This window comes from Photinus pyralis, unplaced genomic scaffold (assembly GCF_008802855.1).
Source record: "Photinus pyralis isolate 1611_PpyrPB1 unplaced genomic scaffold, Ppyr1.3 Ppyr1.4_LG9, whole genome shotgun sequence".
NCBI lineage: Eukaryota > Metazoa > Arthropoda > Insecta > Coleoptera > Lampyridae > Photinus > Photinus pyralis.
Window position 1 is genome coordinate 21,361,588 of NW_022170878.1, and position 21,075 is coordinate 21,382,662.

General features: G+C 40.7%; 2 protein-coding genes across 2 annotated transcripts; one reads left to right on the forward strand and one right to left on the reverse strand.

Moving 5' to 3' along the window:
* The first annotated feature begins 2,529 nt into the window (after positions 1-2,529).
* Positions 2,530-4,940, forward strand: LOC116181217 (proton-coupled amino acid transporter-like protein CG1139). Its single transcript, XM_031501515.1, has 10 exons — positions 2,530-2,580; positions 2,673-2,819; positions 2,866-3,181; positions 3,235-3,306; positions 3,351-3,501; positions 3,547-3,668; positions 3,713-4,073; positions 4,125-4,303; positions 4,349-4,524; positions 4,578-4,940. Exons 3-10 carry the CDS (start codon positions 3,132-3,134, stop codon positions 4,865-4,867), a joined length of 1,401 nt encoding a protein of 466 aa, XP_031357375.1. The 5' UTR covers positions 2,530-2,580; positions 2,673-2,819; positions 2,866-3,131; the 3' UTR covers positions 4,868-4,940.
* A 7,716-nt stretch (positions 4,941-12,656) lies between these two features.
* LOC116181490 (proton-coupled amino acid transporter-like protein CG1139) lies at positions 12,657-19,990 on the reverse strand. The gene is made up of 8 exons (XM_031501871.1): positions 19,879-19,990; positions 14,369-14,462; positions 14,202-14,318; positions 13,883-14,155; positions 13,478-13,835; positions 13,252-13,430; positions 13,030-13,205; positions 12,657-12,982 (listed from the first exon to the last, which is right to left on the reverse strand). Exons 2-8 carry the CDS (start codon positions 14,422-14,424, stop codon positions 12,738-12,740), a joined length of 1,404 nt encoding a protein of 467 aa, XP_031357731.1. The 5' UTR covers positions 14,425-14,462; positions 19,879-19,990; the 3' UTR covers positions 12,657-12,737.
* Between the last annotated feature and the right edge of the window lie 1,085 nt (positions 19,991-21,075).

A 21,075-nucleotide genomic window follows, 5' to 3' on the forward strand; every position in this document is an offset into this window, starting at 1 on the left:
TAATCGACTCGCACGATATGCCGGATCCAACAACAACGAAGAAGTTAGAGGTATTCGAGAAGAGGAACGCAGCTTTGGGATCGAGCCAAACTTTAACGATTTTATGTCAAATTACGCCCAGCGGACGAAAGCTCTATTTGGCGTTACTCAGGAACTTTGTCAAAATATTTTTGAGCTTCCGGTTAACGTTTCCATCGCCCATTGTGTCGCCGAAGACCTTCGCATGGGTAGAGGTATAGCTTCCGTATTCCGGAAAAGATTTGGAAGAATCGACGAGTTGTTAAAGCAAAGACCACGAGTGGGTAAAGTACTGCGCTTGGAAGATAGTCAACGCTCTTTGTTCTACTTGGTTTCAAAGAAAACGTCAGAAGGCAAACCCACCTATGAAAACCTCTGGTCTGCTTTAAAAAGCCATGGCATACTATGACATAAATAGCTTGGCGATTCCGAAGATTGGATGTGGTTTAGATGGGTTGGACTGGAAAATAGTGCGAACCATGATCGAAGTGATTTTTAGAAACACTAGCGTTCGAATTACAGTATGCTGCTTCAACCCACAGGGGACGACCCTCCGCAAAACTGTGGACTGTTACTTTTTCAAGAAAGGTGTTTGTCGAGCAGGCTCTGACTGCAGATTCCGACACGAGACATTAAAAAATAATACTAACGCAGTTTCTGAACGAGATGTCCAGAATTAAGAAGGGGGCAGTGTAACGGAAATGCTGCAGACATGACGTCGCCTTTGCACTCTGGAATTTTCTACGCGTATTCGAGAATGTACTGGACTTACATTGCTTGCGTGTATAAATGGTTGCGGACCGAACATCGCGGCAGTCTACTATCGAACGAGTACGGAAACATCGAGCGCGAAAAGCTGATATAAATTTCGAAGTGTGTGATATAAATAATCGATATAAATTGTACGGATTTTATAGTGTTTTAGTTTTGTTTAATAAATATTGATATAAATCGAACCCGAATTTATAAAACACGTTACAGTATCAAAGACATACAACTATTGAAAACCATATTGCTTTTAAAAGAGCTAGAGCAATATTAGTAGGCGCATTTTACTCGAAAACAAGCGAAAAAGCTGGACCCAATATACGACAACCATTTCGGGAAGCTCTAATACCAACAATATCTGGGAGAGATTCAAAAGTCAAATAATTTATTCCATACAACCCCACCAAAATGTAATCACGGAAGATCTGACCGAGATTGCAAACACGTTGGATAGGCAATTTGCAAATACTAGCAGGTCTGCAAATTATCCATCCAGTTTCGCTGCAACTAAAAATGAGAGAGAAACGGAAATTCCTTTTGATACAATCCTAGAACTCGAATATAATGTACCCTTCACCATCGAAGAACTAGAATTTGCTATAAAGAGTAGTGAAAAAGCAGCTCCAGGTCATAATTTGATAACAAACGAAATGCTACTCAATCTCACACCTGAAATAAAAACGAGTTTATTACAACTATATAATAAACTATGGGATAATAATACTTACCCAAATGAGTGGAAGGAAACAGTAGTTATACCTGTATTAAAACCTGGGAAAAATCCGCTGAGTTCAGCTAGCTACCGCCCAATTAGTCTCACATGTTGTATGGGGAAAATAATGGAGAGAATGGTAAATAACAGACTGGAGTGGCACCTTGAAAAACACAATCTTTTAGCGTCGTACCAAGCGGGCTTCAAAAAACATAGATCGACTACTGACAACTTGGTCCTCTTAGAACACGCCACCCAGGAATCCTTTCGTAAAAGAAACCACTTGGTGGCTGTTTTCTTTGATATTAAGGGAGCATATGATATGTGCTGGAGGCATGGTATAATGGAAAAGATTTTTCATTTTAATCTGAGAGGTAAATTGCCGTTATTAATAAAGTCCTTTCTCAGTAACAGGTGCTTTCGAGTAAGAGTTGGTGATACAAACATCCTTGAAAACGGAGTTCCCCAAGGATCTACCCTAAGCTGTACGCTATTCATAATAGCAATTAACGATATTGCCATGAACATCCCTAATGAAATTTGTAAATGTATATACGTTGACGATACCGCCATATATTACTCTGCCAAAACTGTAGGGCAAATAAACCGTATCCTCCAACCTGCGATTAACCAAATAGCTAAAAATGGTAACAATATTGGCTTAACATTAACCACAAAAAAAACTCATGCGTGCAAAAGCAAAATTTTGACTCAACCACGGATCGTCCGTACAAATCGGTATATAAAAAAAGCATGAACGTGACCTTAACTCAAGCAAAACTACTTTACTATGCTCAAATAACTAAATTTCTATACAACAGCAATGTAATTTACTTAATTCAAAATGTAAAGAAGATACCTAGTATGAACAAATTCTTCGGAGTGATACAAATAACTTAATTAAGAATCGTAATCGGTAACGACAAAAGAAAATTAACCTGATGAGCACAAAGTTTTTAATTAGCAGCACAAATTAGCACAAAATTATGAGATACTTGGAACTTAATTCTTTTCAAGTCGACACTCCGACTTCACGGACCCGACTTTTTCAATATTGTGTGTAATCATACCCGCTGATCTGAGTAAGTTGTGAAGGATTTCCACTTTGGCTTTGCAAATATTAAATTTAAATTAAATCATAGGCAATTGTAATTTGTGTCACTCAACATTCCAGGTTAGCTCAACTCAAATTGTACAAATATCAAATTCAGCCTTCTCAATGTAATTCATTGCGTGAGATTGCGTGAACGGATTTGATTAACTACAATTTGTTCAGTTGAACTTAATTGAGTGCGCTATCATCTCATGCGTTGACGTTGTGGTAATATAATTCCTTTTATAACCGAAATAATTACTTTCAAATTTAGCATTCTATTTTCGTACGGTGGCAGCCATTCAACTTTAATTATACATCGACATTCTCATCACCCCAATCGAAAATTCGGGCGGTCAATTTAAGTTCCCCCACGTTTACAGTGCGGCACTTTTTAATTGAGGAATTCTTTGCTTGATGGTTTTGATACCGGTTAGAACTGCATTTTATGCTTTATCGTCATATTGACGTCCAATTTTTAAAAGAAAGGTCAATTTTGTTTATAGATGTAAACACGCAGTTGTGGAAAAGTAAGGTGAAATGTCGACCGAGAATGTGGCTATGCAAGAGTTTCCCAAATGGAAACCGAAGTGGGTGAATGACGATTATGGTGGTAAGGGTGGTTCAAGTTGTAACGTTGCAGGGCCGCCAAGGTACAAATGGGCGAACAGGATTATGACCCTCACAGTCACAGGAATGTAGCCCACCCAACAACGTGAGTGAATGAGTTGTTAGATTCCCTCTCACGTTGACTTTTAGAAACACCGACACGCTGATTCATCTTCTCAAGGGAAGCTTGGGCACGGGAATCTTAGCGATGCCTGAAGCTTTCAAGAACGCCGGCATGGTGAACGGTTTCATATTCACCATCCTAATCGGAATCCTGTGCACTTACGAGCTTCACATGTTGGTAAGACCACCTACGATCTTCCACTACACATAACGCACCTTTCAGGTTCAAGCCCAGTACATCTTGTGCAAAAGGATGAGGGTCCCTCTGCTCACCTACCCCGAGTCGATGAAGGCCGCCCTCTTGAGCGGCCCAAAATTCCTACACCCATTCGCGAATCTATCCCCGTAAGTGTCTCGACTTCGTCCTCGAACTTACGCGCTCTTTCTAGGTACCTGGTGGACGCGTTCCTAATATTATATCAGTTGGGAATTTGTTGCGTGTATGTTATGTTTGTCGCGGCAAATCTGAAGGAGTTGTGCGACGTTTATCGCTCGAAACCGATGGCAATAGAGCTGTACACTTTAATACTCTTGGCACCTTTTGTGCTCATCCTTTCGGTGCCCAACCTAAAATGGCTTTCTCCATTTTCACTGGTTTCTAATCTGATGACGTTCGCGTGTTTTGGCATCGTTTTGTATTATATATTTTCCGACATTCAACCCATAGAAGATCGACCTTTGGTTGGTACGCTGTATAAGTTTCCCCTATTTTTTGGGACGACCCTATTCGCCCTGGAGGCTGTTGGTGTGGTTGGTTTAAGCTGACTTTCAGTCGACGTGCTACAGTTCTAATCTTTTAAGGTAATCGCGTTGGAGAACAACATGAAAACACCCAAGAGCTTTGGAGGCAGTTTTGGCGTGCTGAATGTTGCCATGTTCTTCATCGTCCTGTCCTACGTTGGTATCGGATTGTTTGGATATTGGAGATACGGGAATGGTACTAAATCGAGTATCACCCTCAATCTACCTCCCGATCATATGTAAGTTATCAACTTTACTTGTGCACACTCACCGTCGTTTGGCAGACTGTCCAAGGTGGTGCAAGGGTTGTACTCGCTGGCAATCTTCATTTCATATGGCTTGCAAGGCTTTGTACCGATTAACATAATGTGGAATACTTATCTGGCACACTACTTCATCAACTTTAAACGGCCATGGGTATGTGAATACTTGCTTAGGGTTGTCACCGTTCTTGTCACATGTAACTATCTACACATTGTCATAGCATAATAAGTGTTGATCACTGTTTTTCAGTTGTACTGGCGTTGTTTGTTCCAATGCTTGGACATTTCATTTCACTGTTCGGCGCCTTTTGCCTATCGGCTCTTGGCATTGCGTTTCCCGCTATAATGGAAATATGCGTCTTGTGGCCCGATCGTCTCGGATACAGGAGATGGGTGCTGTATAAGGATCTTGTACTGATTTTGATTGGAATTTTAGGTTTACTGTCCGGCAGCTACAGCTGCATATCGGAGATAGTCAGGGAACTTTCACTGCCGAGTTCATCAAATCATTCCGTTAACGTGGAGATACAACATCTCTAAATGACCTTTATTTGTATAAGATTAAATTTGGAATACATGATGCAATTATTGAATTATTAATAGTATATAGAAACTTTAGGAGAATTTTTAAACTGTACGTCTGGTTTAATAACCATTCGGGTCTTCGTGACGATGACATCTGGAAAACTTTGACTGACGCGCTAGAAGAAAAGCAGTAGCGTTAGAGCTGTATAAGAAGAGGTGCTGATCAAGGTGTCAAGGCTATGGTGACAAAGAAACAGATCCGTTGTTGGAATTGCGAAGAAATTGGGCATTTCTAGAATCGATGTCGAGAGGAAACCTGCCGGATGGACTAAAAAAGGTACCGATTTTCGAATGCCCCACTATTCAAAAACGAAAATCGACCAAGTGGAAGAACGAGAGAAAAAAACCGTGTGGGAAACGGCAGTATAACGGACGTGTCGTTTATTACCTAGTGACGAAAGTACTATCTATTGACAAACCGGATTATCAGATGATGTCTAATACCCTACATGATTGGAGGCAGAAGATTGTGATAATCCATCCTTATGGTTAGGCTAAACACACCTTTACATCTGAAACAAAAATATGATATGCTCTGTATACAACCAATCGACCGTTTTGCACAGATGCCGAATACTAAGGGATTTTCGTAACGAAGCTAGGGGAAAAAAGAAGATGGCAACGGAGTCGATGGAGAGCTACGAGTAAAAATTAAGGGGAGAGAATATAACGGTGGTGGGAAATAGCATAACACGCGACGGAAGTTGTCATCATATCGCTTCCTTTGCGCTGGTCAGTTATGTCGACTTGACCGGAGCCGGACATTAGGGCGCCTCCGAAAGGGCGCGACCGAAAGGGCGCGGCCGTTAGGGCGCGAGAGATAAGGGCGCGTGGACATAAGAGCGCGAGGACAAAAGGGCGCGGGACATAAAGGCGCGGGACACAAGGGCGCGGGGACATAAGGGCGCAAGGACATATGGGCGCGGGATAAAGTATTCTAAACAAAAAAATATTGTAGTTCGTTTGTGTTAATATGTTATATCAAACAGTCATTACACAATACACAGGGCGTTCAAGATACACAAATATAGATATATAGGTAAATTTCAGAGTAATCGGTTCATCCGTTCTTTTTTAAATGTTTTCTTAAATAAATGGCCGAGAAGTTAAAAAAGCATTGTGAATTTTGGATCTATTAAACCCCAATTTTGGTAGTGCGCCTATCATATTGGTGTCGGCTATCCATAACGGAAACTCGTGCACTTCGATGCATAACAAGCGAAGATGTCAAAATGGCACTGTTTATTCTTTGGTCGATATTGCCAATTCTCAAACGCCTATCTACAAATTTGATAAAGAATCTATTTGCAGAATTACATTATAATCGGTTGCGCCGTTATTTTTTTAAATGGTTGGACGTGAACAAATCGAGCAAGCCGGCGATTTGGGACAAAGCATAACAGTATCATTTAAGCAACTCGACGCTACAAATATACAAGTAAAAGTGACAAAATGTGTGACCCAATCTTTTGGCATTGCGCATTACATGTTTTTGGTATCTTGAACGCCCTGTGTAATGACTGTTGGTATAACATATCAACACAAACTAACTACGATATATATTTTTTAGAGAATACTCTATCCCGCGCCCATATGTCCTCGCGCCCTTATGTCCCCGCGCCTTTATGTCCCGCACCCTTTTGTCCTCGTGCCCTTATGTCCACGCGCCCTTATGTCTCGCGCCCTAACGGCAGCACCCTTTCGGTCGCGCCCTAATGTCCTAGACCGCGACTTGACTTATAAAACAGAAGAGACGATGTCGGTTTAGTTTTATTACACCACTGCCCATAATGATGCGTTTCTCCCCACTCTTCACGCACTTTTATTACTTCCTTTTTGTCCATTTCCGTCTCGTCCCCTTTTAATGCAAGGTTCTCTCTTTTTTAGCGCATTTCCAAAAAAATAAAAAAAAATGCGCTATTGTGACCACTTTGTCCGTCCGTCCGCTCGTTCGTTGAGACGCTACTAGTTCTTTATCTTAAGAGCTATTGTTCTACTTTTTTCGCTATTTGGTTCGTATGGTGTCGAGGCTTACACCAAGGAAGGAATTTTTTGTGTACCGCTTACAAAAAAAGTTATTGTAAAAAAACCAGCAAACCGTTTTTTACATGTTCCATAATTTTACACTTTTGCCGTTTATTAACGATCCTAGAGATCGTTTATAATTTTGTATTGCTGTCTGTCGTCTGTCTGTTGGTTTGTCCGTCTGTTCCTTCGTCTGTCTGTCCCTCTATCTGTCCGTGTGAACGATATAACTGTTGAGAAATGTCCGATCGCTTTTACGTCTCCGTTAGTTATTAACAGAATTGCATGTAATTCAATATAGGCATAGCTTTAGCCATATAATACGAAATGCCAAAAGTTGAGTCGAATCGATTCAAAATTCAGAGTGCCCTTTTCGCATTTCGACCATTTATAAACCGAATTGCAAACTTTTTTATTTATAAAAGTATTTGAATGAAATTTGATACATAGACAGTGCCAACTTTTTTATTTATGCAAGAATTTATTCGAAATTTGATACATGTGCGCTTGGAATAAAGGAAAATCAAACGCCAATTTTAAAATTTGGTTTTGCGCATGCGCAGTGTCAACTTTTTTATTTATGGAAGCATTTAAATGAAATTTGATACATCGGTGCTTGGAATAGAGGAAAATCTAACGCCAGTTTCAAAATTTTATTTTGCGCATGCGCAGTGCCAACTTTTATATCTATGGAAGCATTTAAGTGAAATTTGATACTTTGGCGCTTGGAACAAAAGAAAATAATATAATAAATAATAATAACGGTCTTTATTGATTTTGTTTTTGCTAGCCACGAATACATTGCCTAGGGCGAGATTCAGGAGTAGAAAGTCTACCCCTGCTCTTCCATCTAACCCATAATGATTCCACTTGATCGACAATGTTGTGGTCATTAGTAGGTAGAGGTATACCATGGATTTTACAAGACATTGAATCACAGAAAAGAAATAAAAATATTAAAAATAAGATAAGTAAAATAGAAACAAAATTCAAAAGTGCGCTAATTATTATTGCAGTAGCAACTTCGAAATAATGCGAGTTCTGAATGCTGTGAAAGTGTACTTACTGATGGCCATATCTAGTGTATTAAACCATTGCGTTAAATTATAAGAGAAATGATCTCTCAAATATTGCCGTTGCATGAATATGTGGTGTAAGCAGCCCTTTATGGCGTAAATTTAAGGTATGAACATCAGTTCGAAATTTCAGCTTGTTATAGAGATAAGGAGGCGTTTTATTTATTAATAGTTTATAATAAAAGCAGGCTGCGTGCAAGTTTCGCCTGCCCTCCATATTCAGCCAATTTAAATCATTCAGCTTGTGGCTTATATGTCCAAATTTTCGAATGCCGCAAATTATCCTAATACTGCTATTCTGCAATTTTTGAATTCTGTTACAATCTGAGCGTGTAATACATTTATTATACACTACATCTACATGGTCATCAAAGCATCGGGGTGGAACAGAGCATCGCTTTAATGCGTATCTCAAAACAACGTCTATATTGATAAATGAGTAGCACACTGTACGCTTTTTGCAATTTATGTTGCGTAAACCTCAAATTGCTATCCATGTGCTGTGTGCAACCCTAGATTCTTGACTTGAGTGGATAAGGGAATGGTGGCTGCGTCGATTCTAGGGCAGATGTCATTTAGATGCCGTTCACGATCGTTTTTCTTCCCAAACAGGATAGCAACGGACTTAGAGGGGTTTATATTTAAGCAGTGGGATTTCGAACATTCAGCTAGCCTTGCTAGGTCACAGTTGAACGCAGCTAGAGCTGATTCAGTTACACTTGGGGGAAAAGACAAATATAATTGCGTATCGTCCGCGTAACAATGCAGTTTTGTGAAAGAGACAGCAGATTCTATCTGCGACACATACACACAAAACAATATTGGGCCTAGTATGGAGTCTTGGGGGACGCCGTGAGTGATATCTAAGAAAGAGGATAATCTATGTTGATGTTTAACAGCTTGTTTTCTATGTATATCTAGCGCCAGTTTCAAAGTTTGGTTTTGCGCATGCGCAGTGCCAACTTTTTTATCTATGGAAGCATTTAAGTGAAATTTGATACTTAGGTGCTTGGAACAAAGGAAAATCTAACATTAGTTTCAAAATTTAGGTTTGCGCATGCGCAGTTCCAAATTTCTTATTTAGAAAAGCATTGAAATGAAATTTTTATTATAAACTGAAATGCGCTTTTTGTAAATCCTTTACGATTACTTTTTAACTTGTTTATTTTTTACTCTTAGATGGAGAGCATGATGTGCTTTCCCGGGTTTTCCTTTCTGATTATTTAGTTTGTTGGGTGGGGGGAGGAGGGGCTACTGCGCACGCAAAAATTACCATTCCTGTACTACTACTGCCCATCATGTAATATCTGGTTGGTGATAGCGATAACCCCCAGCAAAGGAAGTTTGAAGGTGTATTTAAGCTAGTAACCATTTTATTTTTTCTTGTACTAGCTATTAATTATTGAATCTCTTGCCACAATTTGATATGATTTACATTTTGCTTGCATAAACTACGGTATCTAAATATGGCCAACTCCATGCTTTTGTTTTTGAGTACCATTAGATGAATCGTGTTTGTTACCTATACTGTACAGTAGGTGATTATGCCATTCATTTGTTTTATTAAGTATTTATTTCTATATCCACGAAGAGTTAAGTATCAGTATCAGTGCGATGTTGCTTTGTTCGATTGATTCGTAACTATTCCGTGAGGGAAGCACCTAATACAGTTTGATTCGCTGTATCTGTTACTTTCTGATTCGTGGCGCGCTGCACTGTGCGTTAGCTATACGAAGGGGGGCTCTCTTATTTGATGTTTCTGTGTGCGAGTGGTTCAACCTGTCTCCGTGGAGTAGGTAGGTACCTAATACAGTTCGACCGTTCGCTGTATCTGTTGCCCACTCGGCTCGTGCGGATTGCAGTTCTTAGCAATGTGAGATATTTAGGGGCCCTCTCATTAACATTTCCTCTATTTAAAATATGTTCTGCTTGAGCGATAATCGATTTTCACATGAATACTTGCAATTGCCATTCTCACATGTACTTTTCGTGTTAAATTAATTTATGTTAACTGAAGGCTGGAGTAGAGCCACACCATTTACATGTCTCCTATGTACTTTACGAGTTGTGTTAACTCAATTGATCGTACAGCTTATTTTGATGTGTTTTTATACTGAATTGATTTATCAAGTTTTCTACTGCATTTATGATGTCTTGTGTATTTTGTTTTTATGAACTTGTTTAATTGCATTTGTTTTGATTATCTGATTTTTATCATACAATTTGAGATGTTTTATTTATGTGTATTTTCTCTTGCATTTTATTGCTGTAGGTGATTTATTTCATGTATTTGTGTGTCCTATGCCGGGGTTTTTGTCCCATAGAAGGTTTCCCTGGTATGGTCTTGTTGTGTGCGTAATATATTTATTTGTTCTTGTCATTTTTTACGCACAAAAGTTCTGTTTATTTAATTCACATCCCAACACATTCAAGAACCGATTACACAACGTAGGACTTCATTCGTGCCACCCATATATCGAGCCGACTGCCATCCAAATTCGAAAGTGCCGCAAAACGTCCATCGTTTCGACTCGAAAGGTAGGTGGCTCTGCTCATAGTTATTTCCCAGTTACCACCGGTAAGTATAGGTAAGTCAACGTTTTCAGTGTCGGCTTGATAGAACCTTAGGACCATTACAAGATGTTGCAGACGGAGACGCGAAAAGCTGTAGTACCTAAGTTAGGCGGTGGATTTTATTGTCTCGGTTGGCAGAAAGTCTATAATATGCTGAAGATAATCTTACGATGTGAAAATCCTGGTGTGCAACTATAATCCAAGAGGTTCGATTTATCCTCGAGCAGAGGACTGTTTCATCCCGAAGAATAGATTATGTTCTAAAGCTGCAAGGTGTCGTTTCCTTCATGATCTTCGACCCGATATGTTGTTTGAAGATGCTTCTTTGCAGGAAATCCATGGCCAAAGCGTTCTTTAAATTAAAATCGGTTTAGGAACGCGTTTACTGAGACCGTGCGAGATCTCCTCCAAAGGGATTACGCATTCCTCTATCAAACCTACAGAGAATACTCAATCTTATTTCACGTACATCCAAAATGTAGAAGTTACGGGGATGTTCAATAAACTCTCTCCTGAGATTCAACTGTTGATTTTCAGAAAATCGATGCCCCTCGGTGGTCCCACAAATCAGCCTTAAAATACACAAGTCCTCTGACTCTGTGTAACGGAGATGATCACGATATGGTGCGACGCATCGCCCTCATCATCTGCCAGGGGAGCAATTCTACTCGTTTTAGAATGATGACGGTGACCCTCCATTTCCTGGGTGAGCGATATGTATGCGTTGACCTCACCTCCGGGTAACGCCATCATTTTCTTTGCCAGCTCCGCGGACGAAGTTGTTCCGTGGCACCAGTATCTCGCAAGGCGGAGAACGTGCGTCCTTGCGTATGGTAATGAAGACATGGGATAATTAGTACATTCCGGCGGCATTTCCCGGAGTCACTTTTTCTTCTTGTATGAAAATTGGAAGTGGAAGTGAGAGACGGTTTCCATGCCCGGCCGTCTCCTTCCTCCATTTCTTAGAAAAACTACACTGAGTACTTTAATTGCGCGCCTGAGAAGCTCACTGTCGGGGTTGTTCAGTTCCTTGTCGAGGCGGTTGTTCTTTCCTGGCCTGCCATTCACCTGGTCATGGAAGCTCGTATCCCAACTCAGTGCCTGATTCGGGGGGTGCCTGTTACTGCGTTTTTGCGAGTTCTCAGTGATGGGCAGGTATTTAACCCAGTTTCTCGGGTCGGTTCTTTGCGGCGTCATTTTTTACCTCTTAGGTTGGGTGGCGGGTAATTCAATGGAAACAACCCCATTTTCCCATGATGGTTGACGTGAATGGGGATCCGTTGTCGGACACTGTTCTGGGAATCCCAAACGTCCGAATACCCCGTTTGCTAGGCTGATCACGCCGCTGTCTGCCTTAGCGCGCCTTAGTGGGAATGCTTCCATCCACCTACCGTATAGGTCCGTGACCACAAGTACGAAATTTCCCGGGGCCGTACTATTGCGCTTTGTATTGGCCCGGTTCACGGATGAATTGTCGCCCTTGGCAGAAATGACATTTGGGTAGCTTGCTGTTTTGAGGTTCCCTCAGAAGCTGTGTTGAACAGTCTGTCACACTCTGCCAGTTTTCCTGTGTGCTTTGTAATTTGCAAGGTTGGTGATAGGAGAGGCCCGCGGTTTGCCTTTTGAATACGTTCAAGAGTTACCTACTGCGAGCGCTTGTGTGAATTTTTCAATTTGGATTTTGTTAAACATAGGGAAATTGTACCGCTTCATAGTAAACGTGAACGAAAGTATGACTAGAGATAAGAGCAATAAACGTGAGACTATCAGGGCGAGGACGTACTATTTTCGTTGGTGCAATTTTATTGTTTATCAATGCGTATTTATTCGATTTTAATCCAACCAGAGCAATAGACTAACTTTCAGATTTTGAGAGGAGATAAAGTCAAACTTCCTCAGGGACCCTAAGGGGTGTGCAGTTTTTATTACTGAACTACTCGTTGATAAATAAAAATTAATTGTTACAGTAAATGTTCAATTATATTTATTGCAAGTGAGGCTTTTAATGTCTTTGTATGTACCTCTTTTACGTCTCTCTTCTTCACACCTTCTTTTTCATAGGAAGTGAATGTCGAAAACATCGTTTATTGATAACAAAGCACTATTTACAGATTGATAATACTGATTCACTTATGAGTTACAATCTAAGATTATGAAAATTCGACGATAATGTCGCGCAAACTTATGTAGGTACCGGCAACCAATCCCAGAAGACTAAAGACTATTAACGCCGCGTTCTTAACGACCATAAAATAAAAGCTAAATCCGTCCCTGGTGTACCAGTAGGTTGACGTCTCAATAGCCGCAGGTATGGTTATACCCAGTGCAGACAGACAGAGCGCTCCAAATAAGGAGATGAATAAGTCCAACGCTGGGACGGTCACAGCCAGTATAACTGAAAATGGTCTTGGTCGCGAATTGTCAATCAGATTTGCTACTTACATGTAAGTAAAACGAGTACAGTCCTCGTTACGTACTCCCAAACTTCCTTTCTCGGTTTCCCTTCGAATTTTGGGCTCAGGTACTGTGTCCACGTAATGTCAATAGCAACGTAGTACTGGATCGTGTACGTTATAAATATGGCCAAAGCCAAGCTGATCTTCAAGATCTGTGCTAAACTGAAAGATTACAATCAGATTACCACAGTGAACTATCGGCACTCACATGTCCGTGGCCACCAAATTAAGCGTAATTGATCCTTCGACCTGGTTCCCGTACGCGAGATACCCGAATAGTCCCAACCCGAGGTACAGGGCGAGTACCACCGATAAACCCGCGTTCAGTACGCCGCAGGTGCCTCCAAATGACTGAGGAGTCTTCATTTCGTTTTCCAGCGGAAGTATCTGAAACCTCCGGTCAGCCTTGGACAAGATGTAATTGTGGCGCTTACCACTCCCACAGCTTCTAGCGCAAACAAAACGATGCCGAAAAACAACGGAATGTTCTCGAATTCGCCCACCGCGTCTTTGCCCTCGAAACTGACGCCGTTGTCAAAAATGTAATAGAGAATTATGGCGAAGCTGGCGAACGAAATCGCATTGGCCGCAGTCGATAGAGGCGCGAGCTTCTTCAGGTTGCGGATCCAGTTGACGAAAATAAGCGGCAGAAGGAAGATCGCCATGTAGACCGCAATGCCGAGGTCGTCTATGTACACGTTGGCAACGCTCCGCACGTTTGCCGCTATGAAGACGATGTAAACGCAGCAGGCTCCCAGTTCGTAGACCAACACGAAGATGTTCACCACGTGCCTATAACTCACGTTCCGTATTACAATTAACTACAGTGAGCCACTTACACTGAGACAGGCGCCATGGCTCGGAAAAAAGCGGGCCCATCCCGAAACGCAGCTTCGGTCGTCGCCGGAAAAGTGAGACTACCCACCCTTCTCCTTTTGCACAGCTCGTACTCGGCCTTGACGAGTATATGAATGCAATATATGCATATGCAACCAATAAATAGAGTACCAAGTATTCCCAGCAGATAACCAGAGTTGCTAAACGCCTTGGGCATCGCCAAAATTCCCGTGCCCAGGCATCCTTTGATTAGATGAAAGAAGGTTTCCCAATTTCTGGAAGAGAATACTTTAACGCTTGTATGGTGTACAAAAGACTTACGTGGTGGGATGTTCAACTGTCCTGTGCTTGAAGGGGTCAAATTCTTCGTCTATCGATTTATTGCTCTCTTTTAGTTCGATTTTGTGCTCCACCGGTTTATTCGGACCATTTTCTTCTCTATAACAATATGGAATAATACACGTGCAATTAATATTCACATCGCGTACCTGTACGTGTACTTTTCTTCGAGTACAAAGGCTGGATTGACGTGTTGTTCTTTCATGATCTTTTTTGATGGTGCCTTGCATGCGGATCGAGTATCTACGAATAATTTATTCTTTGTTACAAAATTTCTTCTGCCCAGTTTGCAGAGAAAGGCGTGGAGAGTGTTTGTTCCCCACCTCGGGGTTCTACATGCTTTACCAAGAAGTTTAGTGCCCTTAGCCCTAACATAACATTTTTTTAAAGAGGCTATAGCTAAACACTTCGAGGGAGAACGTAGCACCCGGGGGGTCTTAGGGGTTAGATTCGCTTATCTTTTCCCAATGAGTTCCATGGAAGTAATTAGACTAGTATTTGGTCTTAGGAAGTTTGACCGAGTATCTTCAAAATTAAAAGAATTACGCTGGTTCAGCATGAGGGATAGGCGACTGTTTACTGCGGCGTGTCTGTATCATAAAATTATCTGGAACAAATCTCCTCCATATTTATACCGCAAAATATCTTTTAGAACCGATGTTCACAACTTAAATTTACGGTTTAGTGGTGGGATTACTCCACCCTCTCATCACACAGAAATGTACAAGAGATCTTTTAGTTATAATATTTTTAAAGTATATTCGTCTGTTCCAGATTTGATTAAGCCCCTTTCTCCGCAGTATTTCAAAATTAAATTGCGTCAAATATTAGCCCATGACTCTGTACGTACGTTGTAGATTGTCATTCATATCTATCTTGTTTAACTTGTCTCTCGTCTCTTTGTCCGCTTTTCTTAGTATATTACTCAATCTCTTTTCATCTCACTCTCATTTAGTTACTCCTATGTGCATTTATTACTATTTCATATTTTCCTTTTTATTATATTACTCAGTTATAAGCATTACTTGATTATGTTAATTCTAATTGTATTCAGGGAGTCGGTGGAAGATCAGAACCTGCCTGTGCAGCAACTGAACCGATAACCCCTGTGGTTTCCATTTCTTTAATTTGGTGGAAATAAACACATTATTATTATTATTATTATTATTAAGTTCCAGGAATAATAGAGCAAGAAATATCAATGCAACCTTTATTGGGTACTGGAATATTCGTGTACTGATGGGTATGGTATTCCATACCACCCAGACACCTCGGTCTGAGAGTCTTGATGGCTAAGCCTTTTTGTGGGTAAACTGAGGACCGGGGTGATCCGGAGTGATCAGTGAAGATCCGCTTACCTTTTCCCACAGGGTTCCATGAATTATCAAACCATCGTTTATTGGGTAATAGAATGTTCGTCTACTGGGGGGTATTACAGACTCCTAGGTGCTATATTCTTCTCCTACAGTATTTGCGCCCAAACGATAATTTTTAAGAAAATGCTATCGAACTTTAAACTACGGTACGGCAGAGTTCGGAATACTATTCAAGAAAGGAAGGTTCGGCTGTCCTTTCAAACGCCTGCGGCTACAAGTAGATTTGAGGTAATAGAGTTCGATCTTTTGGGACCTTTCTCCGAGGCACTCACAAAAGAAAAATGGATCCTAATAATAATCGAAGACTTAGCGTCACGATAGATGGAATTGTTCGCCCTCACTCAAGCCATCAGCCAAGCCTGCGCCCAAGTCTTTCTCTCAGAAATATTCCTTCGCTACGGAACGCCCTCCCTTACCTCGTATCCAAAGCAACAACGGAGCCCAATTCGTGAGCAACACAATGCAACATTGTCGTCGTCCCTCACTCCGAATGGTGCCATTATACAGGGTGTTTCGAAATTCGCGCACACGGACTATGGGATAGTGTTATACGATAAAAACTGAACAAAAAGTTCCTCTACCAGTTTTCCATCAGACCGCTATTTTTCGAGCTACCGCGGTTTTAAAAATCTCCGCCCCTCTCCCTTCGCTGCGCCACTGGTTAAACTTAATACTAACACATTTTTAAAAACAAAAGAAGGTTCAAAATAAACTATAATTATGACGAGTACGTAATTACAACAGTTGTTCAAAATGTCCGCCGTCTGCTAGTAAAAAAAAAGTGCCGGTCTGATCAAAAACTGGTAGAGGAACTTTGTATTCAGTTTTCGTTGTATAACACCATCCCACAGTCCGTGTGCGCCAATTTCGAAACACCCTGTATTGCACTCACACGATAATTTTCAAGAAAAGACTATGATGATGGAGCCACTGCATGTAGTATCCTGGGGGTTTTTCATACCACCCGGTAAGAGTTTCCACCGCAAAAAGTTTATCTCTTGGGACTCGTAACACTTTGTGGGTTGGGAAAATTATCAGATCTTCTTCTGCAAAGTAGTATTCCACAGGACATATGACCGGTGGATCTGGGGGATGTGGAATACCCCCCAGCAATGATCTGAAAACATTGCGAGGATTTCAAACCATCCTCTAACCCTCAGCCATGGCTATGATGATGGAACCACTGCATGTAGTATCCTGGGCGGTTTTTCATACCCCCCGGTAAGAGTCTCCCCCGTAAAAGTTTATCTCTTGGGAGGGAAAATTATCAGATCCTCTTCTGTGGATCATAAAGCAAGTAATCTTTTACTGGCTAAGACACCCCCCTCCTTTTTTCCCCCCCGGATAGTAGAGCAAGAATTATAATGCCATCTTTTACTGGATAATCGAAGGTTCGTCTATTGGGGGGTATGGACTTGGGGGCAAACCCCTCGGGGCTACATCTACCCTACAGTGTTTCGTATTTGCACTCACACGATAATTTTCAAAAAAAGGCTATCGAACTTTGAGCCACGATCTTGTAGATTATGGAATACTTCTCAAGAAAGGAAGACTCGGCTGTCCTTTCCCCAAAACTATCATGAGAGTTTTAATGAGTGGGCGTTTTTGTGGGGAAACGTAGTACCGGGTGGTCTGGGGGGTACACACGAAGATTCGTTTACCTTTTCCGAAAGGGTTCCATGAATCATAACCGGCACTATAGCTCAGTGATAGAGCGTTGGGGTATAAATCCGGAGGTCGGGTGTTCAAACCTGGTTTGAGGTGAATTTTTCATCTGCGGCAGAGATGGGAATTTCCTTAGACCAGTTTCGAGCTACTCCGAATTAGGTTTTCCTGCAGTTTTCCTAATTCGTAAGGTAAATACCGGAGTAGTATAGATCAACTTAAGACCTTCTGCAGGGGCACCTCTAAAAAAAGCATTATGCGGGTCACTCTGTAATTGGGCGTAAGCCTGTTGAGGGCCTAGAACAAGAGGGACAATAAATAAATAAATAAATAAATAAAATAAATGAAAGTCCCAGGGGTAACAACGAAATTAACAATTTTGTCGTACTCGAGATGCTACTTTTGCTTTATTTGAAGGACCTACTGTTTGATTTTGCATGTATTATTGGTCTCTATTCCTTTTTTCGGAATTGTCCTTTGAATTTGGGGAAGTCCTTTTAATTTATCTGAATTGTTCAGAATTTGAATGTTTGTGAACGCCTAATTTTGTAGACGTCCGCCCCTTAGCTGTCAGAACTTTAGATATGTCACCACCCCGAACGCGAATTTAAGCCTTTGTTTCCGTCAAATTTTTCGAGCTATGTAGAAGGGAAATTTTTTGTTTTTAAAGGTTCAGTCAAAACTGACAACCACATTTTAAAGAAGTCGTGAGGGGTGGAAAGTTAAATACCCTCCAGTAGACGAATATACACAGTATACACGAAGGGCGATATGGAATACCCTTTAGTATACAAGAAGATTCGTTTACCTTTTCCCAATGGGTTCCATGAAGGTGCGAGAGTTAATAGAGCAAGAATTATCAGGCAATCTTTTACTGGGTAATAGAATGTTCATTTACTAGGGGTCATTTCAGACCTTACGGTGCTGCAATCTTCTCCTACACTATTTAGTCATTGAACTCACATTATAATTTTCAAGAAAATACTATCGAACTCTGAACCACGATCCTGTAGAATATGGAATACTTCTAAAGAGGGGGAAGATTCGGCTGTCCCTTCCCAAAGTACCATAAGTGTCTTGAAAACTTAAGTGATTGGGGGGGAAGGGGTAGCATTATCGTATGTGGATTCCGATATGTTTTCCCAAAGCATTCTACGAGAGTGGTATAGGGGTAATAAGTACCGAGTCCTTCTCTCCTGAGGGTACTGTGGGAGTATATTTCATACGTCAAATCCCCTCCAGTACTCGGAAGACCTGTTGTTTAGTATTTTGTGGTAATTTTGTGCTATCATAGGTACCTTTTACATTAAAAAATGACTAGAATCAAGTGATGTACATAGTGAAACAGGTTGTTATATGCACTCAACAACGAATTTGTCAATTTTGTGGTACTCTGAGATGCTACTTTATCGTAATTTCATTTGAAATTTAAGGATTTTTGTAATTAATCTGAATCACCCACAATTTGTGGGCTTCCTTCTAGCTGCCAGGTCTTTGAAGATGACACCAGTCCGATCGCGAATTTAAGAGCCTCTGTTGCCGTCAGCTTTTGCGCGGCAGTAGGAAAGGAACTTTTTTGCTATTAAGCATTCTGCCAAATTTGTCATCATTTTGAAGAAATCGTGAGGGGTGGAAACTTAAAGTCCAAAAGTCAAATCCCTGAAGCTAAAATATTTAAAACAAAATCGAGAGCTTGAGCTTGCAAATCTTATAACCCCAAAGACAGTAAGTGGAATCTAGTCTTAAGATACACCTTGGAGAATTCCTAAGACAAGAGATAAGGGCAATTGGAAGCACCGCCATCCATTTTGTGTTTACCTAATCCGAAGCTCCAACAAACGTGAGCATGGAAGAAAAAGAATTGAATTGTTGATCTTGATGAAATGACAAATAGTTTAATCAACAATGACTATAACAAATCGAGTTTTAATTGCAGCTGGCAATCCTAGCATGCATAGATGCCTTGAAATAATACAATTAGGTAGTTAAGCTTGCATTCTGTTCATGTGATAACTGCATTTTTTGACGATCTGTACCACTTCAACCCTCTCCGCAAGTTCTTCTCAATCTTCAGCAATTAATTGTTCAAACTAGACTAAGATGGCGAGTGCAAATGTTTATGGTCCGCTATCGATACGCGATGGAATTGCCAATGAGACGTAATTAACTCTTCAACTTTCTACGTGGTGGGTTCCGTCGTCGGCGCGGAAGAGAGATGATGGGCGATGGACAAAAAAAAGTTGTTTACGGAGGATCGTACGATCGTACAAAATGACCTCGCAACCGAGATTTCGCGCTCCCCTGTAATTAACTACCGCTCGATATTTGCAAATTCCACTTTTTCGTGTCGGTGGCGACGGGCCGATTTTTCGCAAAAAAAATTTAAACGGTCAGTCGCGTCGAAAATAATTTGCGAGGACCGGAGTTACCAAGAAAATTTGGTGACTTAGTCGAAAAAGCCTTGGAATTTTTCCTAAGAACTATCAGTTCTGATGGTTCCGTGTTACGTAATTAATTAATAGGTAAAAACACTTATTTGGGTATATCATTGCTTCCTGATGACAATGAGCGCCACGGAATTGGCGTGGGAAATTTAAATAATCATTAAAGATAATTACCTTTTGGTGTGGGAAATATTGACAACACTGTGATGAGTAACGCACGGCACTACAGACTAGACTGAGACGATTGCCACTGAGCGGCCCCAAATCTACTGAAGGAAATCCCGAGGTACCATTTTCTTTTGGACGCTTTGCGAATTATACTTTATTTACAAACATTACGTCATAACCATAAGAATCGGTATAGGTTTTGATAAATGTTAAATTTATGGCTACATAAAATATTCACTGATCTCATGAATAAAACATGGATTTACTAGTGACTTGCGTAAACGCTTATAAAAAATTTCGTACAGGCCTTACGCCTGGTACTTTCCACTTCGTCTGTTGCTCCCTGGAAATCCCAGTCCTTCAGATCTTTCGCACAGAGCGAGAAATGTAAAGATTAATGGGCGTATTAGTTTAATGCGAAAATTATTCCCTACGTCATCAGTTGACGTAAAATTGGAAAGGTACCATGACTTAATTTGGACATTGTAACGGGAAAACAAGAACATAACTCGCCATGTCAACAGCTTAGTGGGTCATCGTTAGGGGGTGGTTTGCAATTACAATTTCCACTAGCAAAAGACAGGGGGGTTGGAGCGTTTACAGATTTTGCCAAAAACAATGTAAGGGATGTGGAGGTGACTGCAAAATTCGTGTATAGTGTTACCTTGATGGGGTAATCATTTTCCAAAGTGGTGGCAACACGAAATCACTTATGCCACAATTACGTCTAATTGTATTTGTGTGTGGTGGAGAAGATTGGAAGCAGATGCAGTAATTTTCTAAAGGTAAAATTGTCTAATTATCCAAGTATCGAAAAATGCAAATAAACGTGATTACCTAACAAGCTATGGTAAAGTGCAAAATGCATAAAATGTTTACTTTTGGGCGGTAAATGTTTAATTATTCATGATGACTCTGGTACTTAGCACGAAGTAAATATCTTACGAACAGTTGAAGTAGTTACGGTAGGAACATAATATACTCCGTTCAATAGTTATTGTCCCAGTAGTAGACCATGTTAGGGTGATGAAATTCACTGTGTATATGCTGTCACGCATTAGGTTATTTCCATTTTATACAAAATGATAATTTCCTGTCAAGGTGCAAAACCTAGTTGGTAGATTTAGTTTTGGATTTTGTGGTAATTTTGTTATAGGTCAATACGTATAAATTTCATGAGAAACGACTTGCTCAATAAGTTTC